The sequence below is a fragment of the Gossypium hirsutum genome, chromosome A02 (assembly GCF_007990345.1).
Source record: "Gossypium hirsutum isolate 1008001.06 chromosome A02, Gossypium_hirsutum_v2.1, whole genome shotgun sequence".
Lineage (NCBI taxonomy): Eukaryota > Viridiplantae > Streptophyta > Magnoliopsida > Malvales > Malvaceae > Gossypium > Gossypium hirsutum.
In genome coordinates, this window is record NC_053425.1 from 17,739,030 (window position 1) to 17,759,017 (window position 19,988).

Consider the following 19,988-nt stretch of genomic DNA (forward strand, 5'->3'; position numbering starts at 1 on the left):
ACATCTTTGGCCGAATAGAGGAAAGAAAGGAAGGGGAAAAGCTTGAGAAAATCGGCTATGGTGGTTTGCTAGACTAAGGTATGTTTGATGTTGTCCTTGAGATGCATGCATGTTTTAGTAATTGACTTGAGTTCTAAATAGCCCATGTTCAAATCTTGAATCTTGTTGGTAACATGAGCAATCGGTCATGAGAAAGTGTTCAAGAAATGGTTGTTGTTCATGTTATTTGGATGAGAAATAGTGAGTTTTGTTGTTTCATGTTAAAGTTAGGTGAATGATGATAGAGGAGTGTTTGAACTATAAAAAGAATTGGCTACCTTGTTATGAGCTAGGGCCGAATGTGAGTTTGGTTGTGTTTGAATATTACATGCTTGGTAGAATGGTGGATGAAGGTGCCGAATGTATGTTGGATTGATAGAGTCTCCAAATTGATTTTATGTGTGTATGCATGACCGAATATACGTGGTCACATGAGTAAGGAAATGAGTTATTTGATATGTGGTAAAAGTTAAGTACTAAATCGAAGGTTGCTAAAATTGCCATTTCTTTAGCCGAATATGTGTTTGATCAATGAAGGAATTGTTGAAGAATATAGGTGAACTTGGTGAGAGTATTCGGCTTAGTGTATAAATGATATAAAGATTTTAGGAAATTGTTTTGGTTAGGTGTATGTATGATTAAGTATATTCGGCAATATACTTAAAGTGGGTACATGATATTACATTATAATTATTGAGCTTAAGTATATGGATATGTGTATATGTGGTCATATAATGACATTTTGGTTTGAAAATTTAATGATATGTGATTGCCGAATGTGATAAATAAATTCATGTTATTGGGTTAAATATTGAATACTCTTATTTGTATTATTTAAGCTCAAGAACCTAAAGGAGAGGCGTCCAACAAGGGGAAATCGAAGGTCATCGAGTAGCCGACTCGGAATTATTTTACCCAACATAAAGTAAGTCATTAAGCATATAGTTGGTATTAATTCAAATGGTCATAACGTTTATGTAATGATGCTGAATGGAATGAATAAATATATATATATGCATGTACGTATGTGGTGATGAAAGTGTTGAATGAAAAGAAAAGAGGTGAGATGTATTGAGTTGTTGATCTCGGCACTAAATGTGCGGGTATAAACATTTATGACCATGAGATTGGCGCTAAGTGTGCGGGTTTAAATTGTGCAGCACTAAGTGTGCGAATTGAATATGTAGCACTAAGTGTGCGAGTTTGACTATGTAGCACTAAGTGTGCGAGTTGACTATGTAGCACTAAGTGTGCGAGTATGATTATGTAGCACTAAGTGTGCGAGTTGATTATATAGCACTGAGTGTGCGGACTTAATATGTTCTTGAATCATTATGGACACTAAATGTGCGACACTATTGAGTCGATCACGGACAGCGGATCGGGTAAGTATCTTGAGCTCATGGCTAATAGGTGCTATGTCTATATTTGGAGTTGAGCTTGGTAAGTTTGAACCCATGTGACGAATATACTTGAAGTCACGTACATAAGATTTATCGTGGAATGGGTGAAAGGCCGTTTAGTTGTATGATTGTAACGAAAATAAAATGATTTATGAAAATGCCTCGAATATCCTATTGATGAGTATATGGAATGTGAATGCATGATTTGGTATGAGATTGAACCGATAGGTCGGAGGAACTATGGTATGGTTCGGTATGGATGGAGTAACTAGCCTCGTTCCATTTTGTTTCCTCTTGTGATAATGTTATTAATGGATGGTAGTGTATTGCTTATGACTTACTGAGTTATAAACTCACTCGGTGTTTCCTTGTCACCCATACTAGGTTTCTTGGACTCGTCTCTTTTTGCGTGGTCGGGCCGTCATCGAAGTCATCACACCGGATAGCAAGTTTTGGTACTTTCTTCTTAGTTGGCTTAGGAGAACATTTCGGCATGTATAGGCTATTATGTTGTGTTTGAACTTTGGTATGTAACCTTTTAGCCATGCGAAAATGGCATAAATGTTCGGTTGGGTTTGGATTCATACGTTAGGTCGCAAATCTTGATAATTCGACCTTTTTATGCCATACGTCATGGTTGATTATTTTGGTGTTAAAATTCATGATATGGCAATAGTGTAGTAGGGGGAAGTTTGACAATGATTAGCCTTTGGCATGGTTAGTCATGATCATAATTTGTGATATGCATGATGAATTATTAGTTAGATCAAGGAGTAAACACGAAGTGGGCATAGTTGCTTTCGTAACAGATGTTGGCAGCAGCAGTGACATGAGATTGAAAAATCACTAAAAATAGTAGGAGTGGAATTAATTGATGAATAAATTATGTAATCGAAGTTCGATGAGTCTATTTTCATATAGAAGTAACGAAAGGATCATATGGACAGTATGTTAAGAGATAATCAGGTTCTCGTGGGACAGGGCCAGAACGGCTTCTGGATTCCCTGCTCCGACTTTGGAAATTCATTATAAATTAACCAGAGATAATTAGGAGTCATACCATATATGTATAGATTCCTCTCTGAGTCTAGTTTCTATAGAAACAAACGGCATCAGTATGGAAGTTCTGTACAGGGAGATATCCAGGTCGTAATGCGCAAAGGTCAGTGTAGTCGACCCCAGTAACATGGGAGACTTTGACTAATAAACTGTACTAATTGGCCCGACCAAAAATTCTGGAAAAAAATATGTAGATGGGAATATGAGTCTAGTTTCAGGGAAAATTCACAGAACTGGATTTTGAGTTCCAGAGCTCAAGATATGATTTTTAAAGCGACTAGTACGCAGATTGACAGCTTGTCTGGAAAAATTTTAATAAGTGGTTTGAAGTCTGTTAACACCTCGTGTTCGACTCCGGCGACGGCCTCGGGTTCGGGGTGTTACAAGAAAGATAAGATTTGTACATATCCGGAGATCAGCGAATGGACTAGCTCACACTCTAGCAACAGAATCGCTTAAGAGGAGAGAAGAGATGCACCTGGTAGAGAGCATCCCCAACTACGCAGAAGGCATTATGAGAAGTGAGAGTGTTCAAGAACTAAATTGAAGAAATGAAGAGTAGAGAGGAAGGATGAGAGTTTCAAAATGAATCTGAACAATTGACTTTGAGATTAGACCCCCTTGGTAAAGGACGTCGCCGTTAAAGATTGAATTGACAGTTGAGATGGAGAGTCAGACGTCAGTTTTTCTAATTGGGCAAGAGGGCAATGGTTTTTTAATGATTTCTTTAGTTTTTCTTTTTTAATAATATAAATTGTTTTATTTTCTTACGGGCCTATATGTGTTGGGCCTAATGTTTTGTTTGATTTATTTTGTAGACTTTATTTTAATCTATCTAAAGCCCAATCTAATTTTGATTTAAAAAAAATCTTAAATATATTTTTTGATTTTTTCAATTTGAATCGAAATTTTAGTCACCCGGGAAGAATTACAAGGGAGTTTTTTTTTTTGGAGGAAAAAGTGAGTTTAAAAAGCGCTAAAGAACAGGGGCGACGTGTACAACTGCCGCACAATTCCCCCCATTGAAGGGAGCGCTTTCAGGCTTTTCCTTTTCTTTGACCAAACGGTGTTTCCGTCGATCGAAGAATTCCGAGCCAAATCCCTTTCACAAGCAAAACAAACAACGATGAAAAATAAAACAGACGAAAATCATGTTTGTTCTTATCTTTACGCCTCTTCCGTAACTTTTTTTATTATTTTCCATTATCCATTTTCCTCAAATTACGTTTCAAATTTACGTAAAAAAAATTTAATCTTCTTTTTAAATGTTTTGCGTTATTTTGGTTTGAGCTTTGCTTCATTTTTTGTTTGTCTAAATGTTGCAAATAAGTGGCATTGTTGAAAATGAATATTGCAAGGTTTCCGCGGAGGCTGTTGATCCTTTGATTTTGTGACTCGGTTGAGATTTTCTTTTTCAGATTTTGAGCGATTAAAGGAACATGGCTACCAAAAAGAATGAACCATCTCAGAAACAACAGGTTTTGATCAATCTATCTCGAATTTGTTTTTATTGCATTAATTTTCTAGCTCGTTTCTAGAAGCCTTTGATATTCAGAAGCAGAAAAAAAGAGAGAGGAAGAATTGCTTTTTTTTAAAAAAAAAAAATTGTGGTAAGAAAGTCCTAGCAAAAAGGAAGAGCCATTTCAAGTGAAACAGGTTTTGATGTTTTTTTTTTCATTTTTGTTTTGTTAGTTTTCTATTTGTTTTTAGAAGAGTGTGTGATGTTCAGAAAACAAAAAAGAAAAAAAAATGTTGTGGTTTAATAGTAGGAGTTTTACATTATTGTTTTTAATGTGGATTATTTAATTATTACTTTTCGGTTCTCATAATAGTTTTATGGAAAGTTTGGACTGAAATTCTGTTTAATTTCTCATTGTCTGCAGAGGATGGTTTCCAAAAAGGATGAGCCCTCTAAAGGACATCAGGTGTAAATCAGTCTTGCCTTCTTTTCTGATTATTTTGAAGTAAAGGATTTAAATATTCAGTGAACAAAAAGAAAAAGGAAAACTTAAATTCTGATTTTTGAAGGAGGTTTTGTGCTGAAAATCATTTTGTTTTCTCTCAAGGGAGATGCTGCAGTTGTGGCTTCTCCTGGTCCTCTTCCAGAGGCTCCACCAACTCCAAAATCTCGTGTCAGAAACTCGGTAAACTTCTCTCTCTTTCTCCCTCTCTTTTAATCGTTTTGTAATGTTCTAAATTTGAGTTGTTGATTGAATTCCATAAATCCTTATATTATCTTTTTTGAATGTATCAGACATGCATACATGCCTTATTCGGGAATGTTCAATTTTTTTTCTAAGTTGTATTTTGAAAGCGGTATCTCTATACTCATGAACTCAAGGACATGGGTACTTCTAGAAAAAAATGATGAGCCAGAGTAATATAGCTACATACATCTTTGTCATCATTGAGGTCGTGTTTACAATCATTTTTGTCTACCATTTGTCTACATCTTATGTGATTTGGATTTCAATTAAACCTTTTGGACCATTTTATGGAAAGGTTTCCTATATAGCAGTTATTCTCGTTGGATAATATGAAGCATATTGTGGCTGTTACTGACCACAATAAGCTTAGATTTAAACTCTTAAGTTACCACGAGGAATTTGAATGCTAAAGAATGAATTGTTCTGTATTTTAAGTCCATTGCTAGATTTTACCTTCCTGAGACCATTGCTTACATTGTTCTGCATTCACTGTTTCTATTAAGCATGCAATTTATGAAGTTGTAGAAGTTAATGCTTTTTAAGGTTTAAAACTTCCTTGCAGGTTTTAAAGAGTGGGCCACTTTTTTTATCTACCAAAGGTTTGTTTATTTTGCTTGGTTTTATTACACTTCCCAATTTAATTCAGTTGCTCATTTGGCTTTCATTTTGTGAATCACAACTTGTACTCACATTTTACCAGAAAAATATACATTACGAGGTTCATGCTGAAAATCAGACTCCTGGGGCTTGGATTCCTCTGGGTTATTTTTTTATTGCCTTTTCCCTATTTTTCCTTTGATTACAGGAATTGGATGGACATCATGGAAGAAAAGGTGGTTTATTTTGACACAAACTTCGTTAGTTTTCTTCAAAAGTGATCCTGTAAGTATTTGGAACCTATCTGATTGTCAGCCTAAACATGATGTATGTGCTTGTTCATCCATTATTACATTGTTTTCTTGGCACAATTTAATGATCCTAAGCAAACTTTAATACGACTTTAAAAATAAAAAAAATAAACAGTGAAGTGATACGAGGTCAATCAAAGTGATGTTGTTTTCCTCACTATAAGATTTTAAGATCTTCATGGCCAGGGGTAATGCTTGTTTGTTACAATTGTCTTTTATGTTTACTAGTTCTCTCAATCAAAAAGGTGAGTGAAAATGCAAATTTTGTCTCAGATGCAGCGGTCTTGTTACTGGTTTTACGGTTTTTAGGTTGTCCGGAAAAAGCCCAAGGAAACTGGGAAACATGACAAAAAATTAAGTAATTAGTATGGTTCTAAATCAAGGAGAAATGAATGCTCTAGAGTGACTCATTAGCAATCTGTAGAGATTTACTTATTTATTATAGTAAAAGTTGTTATTTAGATTAAAAAAAGAGTGGGTTGTTAATAAACATTGCTTAATTTGACAACTGTGGTATTATAGTTTGATATCAGTCCATTCGCTGGTTCTTCGATTCTCCAGCAGAGTGACCCTAAAAGTGAGAGATGGACCCCCTATTTGTAATTGGGTGAAACTTTATTTAGTTGCACTATAACACATATGGGGCCTGTTCTAAAGGGTGTGATATTTGGGAGCTTCATCTCAAAGAATAAAATAGAAAAATGATTTAACATTGCTTGGGTTGAGGAAAGGACTTGGGTTTGGATATTGGGGAAGAACTCCAGTGCGCAGTCCCTGAGGCAAAAGTAAAATTCTATATGGATTGATATTTATTGGTTAGATATTATTATCTTGGTGGTATCTTGTTCTCTTCTCTTCACATACCATGCCTGGATCATATCTTTTTCTCTTGCCGCATTTTTTATACTTAAGATTTTAAACAAGTAATGTGATATCATTTTACTTCTTAGAATGCCATTCCTCAAAAGGAAAATGAAGTGAATTTAATTCTTGGTGGCATTGATCTCAACAATTCAGGCAGGTAGGCTTGCTTTTCTGAATAGATTGTCAGTTCTTAATCTTTTCTTCAAGTTGCAAATATTACAAAAGTTGAAAGTGTTACTAACTCATGGAACCTTTCAAAATTTCTAGTGTGGTTGTCAAAGCTGATAAAAAACTCTTAACTGTACTATTTCAAGATGGTCAAGATGGACGGACGTTCACACTTAAGGTGCTTCCTCCCTATTATCCATCTATATAATTCTCCCATGATTAATTTTTTTTCCATTTTGTATCATACTTTCTACTAAATTGTTTAGCTGAAATGGGTTTTTAGATCCATGATTCTTTAGTTCTATATGTTTAAGTTTGATAAATAGTTATTAGCTTTCTGTTTGAACAACATCAAACATTGAGATTCTGCCAAAATAGTAAAAGATCTTATATCCAAAGACGACCAGATGCATCTAACCAGCAATAAGTTTTCTTGAAAAGCAGAACACCTTGTTACTGAGCAACTGATACCAGGTGTTACCAGAATGAAAATTTCATTCTTGGTGTCTAGTTTTTATTGAACTTAATGTTTATTCCTAGCTGAAAAGTGATAGCATTCTTTTATCGTGGGAAACATATTATTAAGGAATTGGTTTGGCCACATCACTGATTTTGAAGGCAGAAATACAGAGAGAAAGCATCGATTATGTGTTTATCTGATATTATGGGAGAATTCAATGCTTAATCAAAATGAAAATCAGATGACATTATGGTTTCTTTTGTTGGTGTTGCAGGCTGAAAGTTCAGAGGATTTGTATGAGTGGAGGGCTGCATTTGAGAATGCCTTGTCACAAGCATCAAGTTCTCCTCACGTTTTGGGGAAAAATGACATCTTGGGGAATGAAAAAGCAAACGCAGTTAATGGTTCTAAGGACCCAGGTAAGGTTATGCAGCCATGTCTTCTTGACTGTGGTGAAACTTTGCACTAATTGTTATTCTAGTTCATCATTTTTATCTATACTTCTAATTAAAACACCAAAAACAGTGCATACTTTATAATTTCATTTTTATGATGTAATATAAGCAGAAAACTTTATGCATGTTACAAACTGGGAGCCTTAGTTGTCTGTTCCTCCTATTCTTGTTTCACTTGACGCTCTTTTCTTCTTATTTTTCTTTATTTGTTCACTCTGTTATGTTTTTTTACAAGCCTGTTGAGTTCTTCCTTGAATGTTCCAAGTTACCAAATTTCTAACTTTGTGGGCTGTTTTGATTTATTTTTACTCATTTGAGGTATTGTTGCTTCTCTTTCTCTTTGTAGTGAACAATAAACAGCCTGTGAGATCTACTGTCTTAGGCAAACCAATTTTACTTGCACTAGAAGATGTTGACGGAGCTCCAACATTTTTGGAGAAGGCTCTAAGATTTATAGAAGAGCATGGTGAACTTTTTTTGTTAAATTAATTGTCATGGTCTCATTTAAGTATTATGCTATAGTTTTAGTTGCATATGATGGCTAACTGACTAATCCTTATATAGACTAGTGAATCTATGCGCATGTATTTTTATTCACTCACCTTATTTGGATCATCAAAGAAGCAAGACAAAACATCAGTTGTTCACGCAAGTAACAACCCAAACTAAGAAAAAGGACACAATTCAAACCCCAAAGCTACAACAATTTCTAATTCCTTGGGGGTGATGACTAATTTAGGGGAATTGTCAATCTTAAGCTAAACAAACTCCCTAATTAAAGTAACAATAAAATCAAGTCTGTTGAATACAACACTATGCTGATCCCCTTCTTTCTAAATAAAGGATATATGAGTTATCTGCACGAGTTTAAGAATATTGGTAGCTTTGGACTTGCGATCAAGATTATGGATGACCCATTGCAATTCAAAGGACTAGTCTCTGATCCCTCTATGAATACCAGACCCTTGGATGACAACATTCTGAAGTTGCTGTGAAACAAGAACAGAAGAAAAGATGGCTGTGATGTTACATGCAAAGACACATAACAAAAAGTCAGTAGCAGTAACAAAAGAGCTGCTTCAAGAATATTATAGCATCTAAACTTCCCTTTATATTTTTTTCAAGAATTTTCTACGTTGTTCAGTGATTTAAGTGATTTGGTATTTGTATTCTTTAGGCCTATTTTTTTTATCATGTTAAAATTATTTAACAGGAACCAAAGCAGAAGGGGTCTTACGACTAGCTGCTGACGTTGAAGATGTTAAGCGTCGAATTCAGGAATATGAAAAGGGTTTGTTTAGACACACTCTGTCCTCGACTATCTTCATTGTTTTACTTTTATTTATTTTTATATTGGTTACAACTACCATAGCTGCTCAAGGCAAATAATGCTATCAACTAATGCTATCAATACTTGATGTGGAATTTCACATTCAATACCATAGCTTCATTGTTCTTTTCTTACAATTTCTGTGGAATTTCACATTCAATACTTAATGTTCTAAGGCAAATAATGCTATCAACTAGTTTTGTTAAACTTAAATTTTAATTGATATACATGCAAGGAAGATTCTTTACTTATTGAATAGGGAAAGCAAAAAGCTAATGCTACTTTGAATTCAACATCACAGTACTTGTTTGGTCTTTTTCTAACTTTTTAGGTCATATTCTTTTATGCAGGAAAAACTGAGTTCTCTCGTGAGGAGGATCCACATGTCATTGCTGATTGTATCAAGGTATACCTTATTAGTTTCCTCAGGATCTTTCATTAAGTTATAACATATTTTGGTCCTAAGAGTGTATAGTTTTCTTCATGCCATTTTCCAGTATGTCATTCGAGAGTTGCCATCATGTCCTGTCCCTGCTTCATGCTGCAATGCGCTACTAGAAGCATACCGTAAGTTTTCATTGAAGTGTTTTTTTTCTCTATCTTACCTTGTAGTAAATTGAGTTCGTGAAAGCTTTACTACAATTGGATTCTTGATGCTTCCAACTTTAATGTGAAATGTGTTGGATAATCCCTATTGGACTTCAATATGATGTGCTTTATTATTCAATAATCTAAATAAAATAGGAAGTTCATCTTCTTACATTCCTGTTTTAAGCATCTATGGGTGAAGTTCTTGCGTTCTCTATTCTCAATTGGTTAGCTCCCTAAGGGATGTAGTGGAATTGTCCAGTATCAAGAGCTCTATGACATCATGTGTCGGATGATTTACCTATCTGTATGACTTTTGGACATTTTCTTTTGTTGCTATTGAACATCATAAAATAATTAGGAACTCTGGGTGGTGATAGAGTCAACACTATGCGTGAAGCAGTATTGGACGCGTTTCCTGAGCCAAACCGTCGCCTACTACAGAGGTAGTTGATTCATCACTTCACTCTTTGCCTTTCTAAGTAGTATGCTTTTCATGGTACAAGTTATATTTGACATGCAATTTTTATATTATTTCTTAAGCATTGTGGATTCAATGAAAAGAGAGTTGTAATCCCATTTGTTGGTTGAGATAAGAATATTTGTATATTACAGATGTAAATGATAGCTATCTCTTAACTTTCTGTTAGTTTTCAGTACTCAGTTGATTGTTGTTGAAAAATCATGGATGAAATACCTCTAGAATCTTTTTCTTCTTGTAGGTGCATACATCTTGGAAAAATAATGGAATTCAATCTTACCTTCACAATTAAAAAAATGACCCCCAGTTTTTGCTGTGTTGGCTTCTACTTGCCTTTTTCCGTACTTATCATTTTTATGTTACTTTACTTCAGAATTCTAATGATGATGCAAGCTGTGGCTTCTAATAAAACTTTAAATCGGATGAGCTCTTCAGCTGTGGCAGCATGCATGGCACCCTTGATTCTTCGCCCTCTTGTATCTGGTGACTGTGAGATTGAAAACGATTTTAAATTGGGTGATGATAGTTCAATTCAACTGCTGCGAGCAGCTGCTGCAGCCAATCATGCTCAAGCCATTGTTATAACATTACTTGAAGAATATGATAAAATATTTGGGGTAAGCAATATTTCTTGTCTTCTTTTTCACAACTACTTTTGATATGACATTGTGTAGTCACTATACAGACAAGTATGTACTCCTCAAAATTTATGAGCTGTAATGCTCTATCTTTAGCTCACAAGTGATATGTTCTATTTTCTATTTGTTCTTTCTGAGGAAACTTGATCATTAAGTCAAAATTTGTTTGTCCTTATGTGTATGTTCTATTATTGGTACAGAATCTAATGAATAAATTATGACTGTCTAACTGTGGAATTTGAGTATGAGTTATTGTATCCTTTTATTGATTCATCTATACTTCAACAATTAGCCTGCATTCTTTCTGAGAATGTAAGCAAATAAATGTGAGATCCATCATAGCTTGATTACTTGAATATTTTTAAGTTTTATAAAATTAACAAGGGTCTAGCTAATGTGTGCCTATATGCACTGGTTAAATGTAGTTAAATTACTAGTTAATTAAAGTTTTTTGCATTTAATGCACTGTTTTCACTAAATTCAATAGCAGAAAATGCACTAATTTCATAATTTTCCCTTAAATACCACCTTAATTTGTGCCATTAGATATTGACTAACGTTTCCTACTAACAACATGCTTTCTTTTTCCAAGGTCCAATATTTTTTACTTTGCTTTGGATTTACTTTTTTAAATTATGATTATAGCTCAACATTTTGTTGGCAGGAAGGATATGTTTCCCCCAATTTATACTATGGAACGGAAGAGAGTGGAAGTGAAAGTGAAAGTGAAAGTGAAAGTGAAGGTGAAACTGAAAGTGAAGAGGCAACTGATGATGACTGTAATGATGCAACATCTGGGTCTAATGCATACTGTGATAGTGACTATGTAGCAAGTGGAACAGGCAGTAGGAGCGGTCACTCTATTAACAATGATCTGGATGATGATAAGGCTTGTTCCTCTACCTTCTTAGAATGGCATTTGGATTGTATTTTGTTCATAAACTTTAAAGATGGTGGAAGTAACAAACTTAATACACAAGTTGGAACTTAAAGCTTTCACTGCCAAATTTCATTTACCTTTCTCTAATGCAAGAAATGTGCTGAACTCATGGATTTTTGGATCTGTTTTCTCATACCACATACTTTAATGTTTTTGTAGTTTGTTATGCTCCCTCTGTCACCACCTAGCAACTCAAGGTTTATTTTATTTTCATCTCTTTATTTGTTTTCCCCTTAGCATGTACCTTCATAATTTGAACTTGATTTATTGCTGAGAAAGAATGCATTGCAATAAAATTTGTAGCATCATATATTGGAATCAAATATATAGTTCTCTCTCTTCACCTTATAGGAATAATGATTTGTTCTCCTTTGTTGTTTTTTATAGGTAAAGGCATTTTATTTTAGTATAGCCATATGTTGTTACATTTTGTGGTCCCTCGGTTTAGATTTTGAGGATCATTTTAGTTTAACATAAATAAGGTGAAAATAGAAATACATCAATAGTGAAAAGATAACATACTATACACCTATATGAAATGAAAAATAAAATTGCAGGATTCTGATTATTCGAGCTCTAGTTCTGAGCCCTCTATAGCTGATGGTGATTTAAAAGCCACCAAGAAGCTTTCAAGTTCACTTCACTCTTCCCTGTCTGAAAATGATTTACAAAGGAGTGAGGATAATCAAAGTAACAAGAGTTCAGCAATAGAGGCTGTTTGCGAATTTGGCCATAGAGCTAAGCGTCCCACTGTTTGGGGATGGGCAATTGTAAGTGTTAATTTTCTTTATTTATAATGCATTCCATTTTGGCCTACTTCGTTTGACTCTCTCTTAGCTAATAAATATTTCCAAGCATTCATTCTATTACTAACTTAGAATTTCTCAAGTTGGTCTATATGTTTATAATCTTGTAACAACTAATTGTTTAGTTTTTCTGGTTTGCTTGTCCAGGCAAAGAAGAAGCTTTCTATGGAATCTATTCATTGTCCTTCTAAAGAAGAGTAAGTGATGTTCCCTTGATCTGTATAAAGAAGTTTTGCATACATTTTCCTGGATATTCTTGTGTATACCATAGAGGACCCAATACCCACTTAAAGTTCCAAGCACCTTTTAATGTCTTCTTTTGTGCTTAGGATGAAGCAATCTATGCTTTGCATAACATAATTTTTTAAACTAAAATGGAAAAGGCAACAATTTAGATGCAGAAATTTGTTATTTTAATAGATAATAACTCTATTTCTTTTACTTAATTTTGACCCAATTTAGGGCTGAAATAGAGAGGATCAAGGCTGAAAAATCTGACTTGAAAAAGGGACACACAGAAGAGGTTCAGCCAAATGCACCCTTTCTAATTATTATTATCTCAACTTGTTTGGAGATTTTTCATGACAAGTCATCTTTGCAGTACAGATCGAAGGTAATCTGGTTTATGAAGCCTGCTTGGAAAAACAAAAGAAGATGCTGCATGGGCATTGTCAAGCTCTTCAGAATGATGTATGTTTGAGGAGATTTATTTTTTTTCACTTTTGTTTCAGGAGTTATGCTAGGCTATGTATCTGAAACAGTAATGTTAGGCTATGTATCTGAAACAGTAAAGATGCTTACTTTGATATTTAAAAAAGTATTAAAGGCAACATATTCCCTTAAGCATTTCTTTGTTTCCTCTTAAATATCAAATCTTTTGCGCATGGTTAAAACAAGCTCAAATTTTGGTGCATTTGAAGCATACAAGTCATCATTGTTTATTTTTTTCGTTGTGTTATCCATTACTTGCACAAAGATAATGAGTTTTATTGTTGATACTATGTTAGTCTTATGATAATAGTGCAGTCTTGATTTCCTCTTGATTGTACTTATAGGTGACAAGACTAGCGGAAGAGTTGCATAGGGAAAGAGATAAGAGGACAGCTCTGGAAGCTGGACTTACCCCCTCTCAAGGAACCGTAGCTCTCCCAAATACGGTTAATGAAAAGGTAGCCAATGGCTTACCTCAGATTTAACTAGTATATCTAAATTTTTATTTTGCATCAATCTTTTTTTAACTTCTTATAATGATAAAGATAAAGGCAGATATTAAGGACATAGCTCAAGCAGAGGCAGACATAAACAATTTGAACAAAAAGGTTGATGAATTGTGGATGCAGCTGAATCAACTACTTGAGCAAAATTCTGTTTCCATGAATAACAGGTCCAATCGGCATCAACCAAATCATCAAGAAAAAAGGTAAGCTTTCTTTGGCTCTATCTTGGAATATCATGATTGTTAGAAACTGAATGGGCAGGGGAAAAATGAAATATTAGTAAAGAATTTCTCACTTTTTTGAAATATTTCATTAAGTAGAGTTGCAAACAATTGATACACCTCCAATTGGAAAAGAAAAAGAAACCAAATAACTCTATAATCCCTAATTATTAGCTGCTAATAATAAAAAATCCCTATCATTTTGCCATGCACTACTATTAATTAGCTAACACTCTCAACTTGCAAACCAAATCATGATAAGTTCTTTTGTTGAATCTTTTAGTGAAGATATGAGCTAACTGTTTGTCAGATGTCACATGAACTAGTTTTAAAGGTCCAATAGTCAATTTTTCTTTGATAAAATATTGATCAATCTCAATGTGTTATGTTCGATCATGTCATGTTGAATTAGATTTTGAGCAATACTGATGACAACTTTATTATCACAATACAAGGATAATTTGTTTTCTTCTAATAATTTTAGTTTCTCTAGTAATTTTTTTAATCACAATAGCTCAGAAACTCCTTGAGCAATTGACTCTATATTTTGTCTTTGCATTTGATCGAGCAACCACACTTTGCTTTTTACTCTTCTAGGTGACTAAATTTCCTCCCACAAGGGTGTAATACCCAGGTGTATGTTAGAGTATAGCCAAAGACCAATCATGAGATGATTGTAATCATATACTCGTTTTATCTTGTTTATTAATATTAGGCATTGCCATTATTATTTCAATTTCTTTTTCTATGTATATAAATAAATTGAATTGTAATAAAATCTTAAGAATATATGATTATTCTTAAAAAGGTTCTTAGTCAAGTATTTTGTGGGCTTGGACAATAATAATGCATTGAGACTAATGTGTAGTTGATTGATGACAAAGAATTGTCATTGACATAGGGATGTTAAAATTAATACATAAGTCTGTTAGAGAACATATTGAATTGACCCGTTATGAGTATGTTTCTTGGATTATTATGTAATTGTCACAATATTACTCATAGTGATAATTATGTATATGATCCTCAAACTTTAGATCATCATTGTCTCAACATTGTGAGTTGGACGTAACAGGTTCTATTATAAATACTGATGTTGGATATATCACAATCCATGTAGTGGGATATGGTTGATCAAGGTAGGATTTATCCCTTCTACATAATGGGAGTAATATCTTAGGTCTCTTGATGGAGTGACACTAGAAATGTGTGGTCATACTCGAATAAGTTGATATGAGATATTACACTTATTTGTTTATTGTAGCATGCTCAGAAAATCAAGAAATATGAGATTGAATTATACAAGTGTGACTATTCCATTACTTGTGTCCAATCTAGATATTAAGGATAAAATGATACAATCCATGAAAAGATTATCACAGAAAGGTTATGTCGAATAATGACTTCTTCTAACTTAGGTGGCAATGATGCATTGCTAGATGCCCTAATTGTTTATAATGTTAGAAATGTTCTAGTATTACTACCAACATTACAAGAGCCAACAGAGTCATAGTCTATAGTTGAAACGAACTGAATCCAAATACATTTGGTATTTTATTTAGTTATCACATGAATTAAATTAATTGTTGAATTAATTTAATTTGATAGTTAAATACTAAACACATTTTATGTACAAACTTGTACACAAATAGAGAATATAGATAGAATTAATATATGAACTTGATTCATACAAAATATTAATTTTATATATTTTACCGAATTTATTAATATAAATAGTTAATTATAAAAAACATGAAAATTAATATTCTTTTGGAAAGAATATAATTGATATATGAATTTGATTCATACAAAATATTAATTGTATATATTTTATTGAATTTATTAATATAAATAGTTATATTAATTAATTTCGGTCAAAATATAAAAGATATGAAAATTAATATTTTTGGAAAAAGTATAATTCATTTTTCTAACTTTCCATTAATAAGGGAATAGTTTTATATTCTTTTGGAAAGAATATAATTCTTTTTTCTAACTTTTCATTTGTCTTCTCTATTAATAAGAGAATAATCCTGATTTTCCTTTTCAATATGTGATATTAAAGAAAATAAAATGATAATAATCCCTTAGTCTGTTAAGGTTACCAACTTAATAATTTAAAAGGTTTAGTAACCGTTTTTAATTCTCTCTGAAATGTTCAAGAGAAAGTAATTGTTTGTTTTTGATGCGGTGGAATACGTAGAGGTTGGGACATTTTCGTTGTGGCTTGGAATCGACATCGAATTAGCAATATCCTTGATTAAGTTCTCAAATCTAGTCCATCCAAGCACCCATAATCTACCCTTGAACATGTTCTCTCTTTTAATGAAACCTTCCAAAGTAACAAAACTAGACATCATAGGCATCATCTCTTCTTTTTCATTCTCCTCCTGAGGAGGTGATTGGTTTATGCCAAAATAAAGTTAGTCGTCTTTGGAAGTAATGTCCAAGTTGACAAAGTATCTTCTGGATGGAGGATGATAACACTTGTAACCCTTTTGTGTAGGAGAATACTCGAAAAATATACATTTTAGGACTCATGGATCCAACTTTTTGACATTTTGAGTGTGAACAAAGCAAAAACACAAAAACCTTTGGAGGAACAATATTAAAACCAAGTGTTTTAGGTGACGCGTTATTGATTAGATATGTGGCAGATAGAATTACATCTCCTATTAAGGTTTTGGAAGATTCATTGTGAATATCAAAGAGTAGACAACTTCCAACAAATGCGTGATCCTTTTTTTTTGCCACTCCAATTTGCGCACTAGTGCCAGGGAAAGTAGTTTGGTGGATAATTCCTTAGGATTGCAAGTAATCATTAAAGCTGTATTTTGCGCCATTATCTGTTCTCAAAATTTTCACATTAGCGTCAAATTGAGTATTAATTATCTTCTGGAAAGATTGAGAACGAGAAAGAAAATTTTTTCTTATTAGATACACTGACTTTAGCCTAAGCAATGAGATAATTCAACTAGAACATTAGAGTGAATTATTATAAAAGGAATAGTACTTCTATCATTCTACAAAGGGTAAGAGTTTTTGGTTTGTTTAGCATATTCACATGCATCACAGACCAGTGACTCAAACTGAATTCTTGAAAACAAATTAGTATATGTTTTTTCTAGAGCATAAAAAGGTGGATGCTCTAACCGTCTATGCCACTGTGTTATTTCTTGTTTAGCATCTTTATTTTTGCTAAAAAGGGCATGACACTGAACAGAGTCTTGATTCTCCTCCAACATTTATAAGCTATCATGCACTCTACCAATCCTAATCCTCTTCCCCGTTTGAAGGTCATAAAAGACACAATGATCAGGGGAAAATTCAATGTAGAATTTTATTAATGGCACTAACTGATAAGAGGTTGACAGGAAACTTAGGAACATTAAGCATAGAAGATAGTGAAATATTGAGAGTATAGTTAAGAGAACCAGATCCATCTATGAAAGTAAAGTAACCAATTGCTATTTGGATACTATCTTTTATTTAGCATGGAGAGTAGTTAAAAAGGTTTTTTTGCTCTAGAATCAATGATCCATGCTTCAGTATCAATGTGGGCATTAAAAGCACTATCTACAAAAATAAATGAACTAACTGCAGCAGTCCTTTTATTTGTCATTGCAATTTTAAGAAAAGCAAAGAAAAATATCCAAGCAACAAAAAGGATTTTTCCGCAACAAATTAAGGAATGAACAGTACCCCAAAATCAATAAACAATACTCAAAAAAAAGAGAAAAACAATACCCAAATAGCCGATAAGCAATCCCTTTTATCCACACCAAACAAGGTCAATAAAAGCAAAGGGAGGCCAAAAACACTCCAATAAGGCCAATGGAGATGATTGGAAGTCCAAATTCTGGCGGTGTAACTTGCGCCGACACGTAGAGAGGTGCACAGAAGACGTTGGTGGCATGTGAGACTCACGTGCTTACTGTATGGTTTTAAGACTTGCAGGGTAGGTTGGCAATGGTGTGTTCGATGAGGTAAATAGACAAGCTTAGGTGTGTGAGTACCAAATTTTTGGAAAGTTGAAAAAAATTTCATAAATCTGGAAAAAAATTTCATAAATCTGGTATTTAGCTTTCATACCATGTTAGAATCTGAATGGGCAGTAGAAAAAATTGAAAGATTAGTAAAGAATTTCTCTCATTGTAACGAATTCATTGAGAAGAGTTGCAAGCAATTTATCGTCCATATAACTCTATAATCCTTAATTATTAGCGGTTAATAATAAAAAATCCCTATAATTTTGCTATGCACTACTGTATGATACTTGTATAAAACATTTGTTTACTGCCTATTTAAGGGTTGAATACTTGTCATCCTTGCGGTGGTTTAAATTTGTTTACATTGAAATACATCTGGAGTCTGGCAAATGTTAACTCGCCAACTATTCATGCTTCAAATAATATCGTCCTCTTTAGATGCATGTATATATATTTTCAATTTTTATTTTTCTCTTTTTTGAATATACATTTTAGTTCTACTCTTAATACAGGAAGGATAAGCCAAAGGATATTGAAGCTACTTTTAAAAAGTCAGGAAGCAAGGTAAACTCACGTTCATTTAACGCACCATGAGGTTCTCTAGTTTTCCTAGAAATTGTATGGAATCAGTTCATTTTCCTTAAAATCCATCCCTACCTTATTCTTGAATTAGTAAGTGTTTTTACTTGTTACTATGGAATAATATTAGTTGGGAAATTCAGGTATTCAGCTTTCCTAAAAGTCATTTGAAGATAAATTCCAATAAACAATCAAATGGCGATTAGACCACTGCTATGTCAGTGCATAGACCTTAATGGTTGTTGTATATTTATGTACAAAGATTCCAGATCCTATGGGTTTTGAAGGATGTGATCAGTTTTCCTTTTTTGATGAAGTTGAATTTCATATTATCTTAAGCTCCATAATAATAAATTTTTTTTATGAGTAATAAACCTTATGCAACATATTTTTTATTTACAGTATAGGTATTTGTTTGACACCAATATTTTCATCTTTTCGAAGTTTTCTCATAAATTTGGAGGGACATTGTAGTGTTATATACCATAATCTATATCTATATCTAAATACGTGTCGAATATGAATGCTTATGAAAGAAGCTATAGAGTAATATAAAGACACTAAATTTATGTATTGAGGATATAGAAAATTGCAAATTGAGCATGAACTATCCAAAGTTGGCTGGGTTTCTTTTCAATCAAAGTTGAGCTTGATTTGAACCCATTTCGGCTCTTTCTCCTCCCTGTCTCGCTCCTCCCTCTTCTATTTAACGTTTCTATTATGCTCCTTTTCAAGGGAAGTTTTGCATATTAAGCATTTAATTAATGCTAATTTATTCAGGACAGTGCATTTCTCTTTTGGTTGTTAAGTGATGTCATCAAATTATGATTCGGACTTGGGGCTTTACTTTTTTTTCAGCGCTCAAGTTTAGACTTAAGCTTTGGTTACATTTGAGATAATGAAATAATCCTAATATAACCTCTTAGGTAGTTATGGATGTTATTTGTTTTAATGAATTAACAAAACCAATATTTTGACTTAACAGGATAAATATGCGGACAAAGTAGAGTGCGAGAACAAGAAGCAAGAACCATCATTGACAAATAAACAGAACATCAACGGTATGCATGCAGCAGAGATAATTGCAAGGAAGCCCCTTGCTTCAAGTAATGTAGACAAATCTACTATAAAGGGTGAGGTATGTTCTATTTTGTTTTAACATGGGCACCATTGTATCAAGCTCTAATGTGGTTCACTAGAAGAATGAAAGTTTCTTTGATTCTGAGATTAAATTACCATATTCTTTCTTCATTTTAGAGAACATATTTGTTTTATCTGTTCTTTGAGAAACTAGAACAACAAACCAAACTAGCAACATTGTATGTTGTATGTAAACTTGTTGGATTCGGAAACTTAAAAAAATTAAATAAAGCATTTCCAGGAGATTATTTTAAGAATAGTTATTTCCCTTCTATGTGTATAATGATTAGAAAACTCTATTCTTAGGATACAATGCTTTTACCTTGAATAGAACAATTTGCATTGCACCCTTGAATTGTTTACCAGATTGAATCCAAAGAAACTAAGGAAAAGAATGTTTTGCAATAGTATTCTTGATTCAGAATTGGATTCTACAGCTCTAATCCAAGGCCTCTATTTATAGTGTACCAACAGATTCCTAAGTGCCTCCTCCAAG

At 33.3% G+C, this 19,988-nt stretch overlaps 1 protein-coding gene across 5 annotated transcripts; it reads left to right on the forward strand.

Annotated features, from left to right (window-relative positions):
- Window positions 1–3,439: 3,439 nt before the first annotated feature.
- On the forward strand, window positions 3,440–19,746 carry LOC107951110 (rho GTPase-activating protein REN1). Of its 5 annotated transcripts, none has more exons than XM_041085564.1 (24): window positions 3,440–3,654; window positions 3,920–3,979; window positions 4,385–4,426; window positions 4,568–4,645; window positions 5,271–5,307; window positions 5,514–5,590; window positions 6,567–6,637; window positions 6,748–6,826; window positions 7,383–7,527; window positions 7,910–8,029; window positions 8,777–8,854; window positions 9,244–9,299; window positions 9,391–9,460; window positions 9,843–9,927; window positions 10,336–10,579; window positions 11,265–11,489; window positions 12,098–12,310; window positions 12,494–12,543; window positions 12,809–12,869; window positions 12,953–13,036; window positions 13,402–13,515; window positions 13,603–13,766; window positions 18,269–18,337; window positions 19,338–19,746. In XM_041085564.1, exons 2-24 carry the CDS (start codon window positions 3,941–3,943, stop codon window positions 19,357–19,359), a joined length of 2,223 nt encoding a protein of 740 aa, XP_040941498.1. In that variant the 5' UTR covers window positions 3,440–3,654; window positions 3,920–3,940; the 3' UTR covers window positions 19,360–19,746. The 5 variants fall into 5 exon arrangements, 4 of the variants coding, with proteins under 4 accessions (XP_040941498.1, XP_040941496.1, XP_040941493.1 ...); XM_041085559.1 differs by having other exon boundaries at window positions 3,441–3,654; window positions 13,609–13,766; window positions 18,286–18,337; XM_041085557.1 differs by having other exon boundaries at window positions 3,442–3,654; window positions 18,286–18,337.
- Window positions 19,747–19,988: the final 242 nt, after the last annotated feature.

Coding starts and splice junctions, on each gene's coding strand:
- LOC107951110 (XM_041085557.1), top strand. CDS start 3,941: ATGGCTACCAAAAAGAATGAACCATCTCAGAAACAACAG. Junction 3,980..4,384: donor AACCATCTCAGAAACAACAG/GTTTTGATCAAT, acceptor CATTGTCTGCAG/AGGATGGTTTCCAAAAAGGA. Junction 13,767..18,285: donor CCAAATCATCAAGAAAAAAG/GTAAGCTTTCTT, acceptor CTCTTAATACAG/GAAGGATAAGCCAAAGGATA.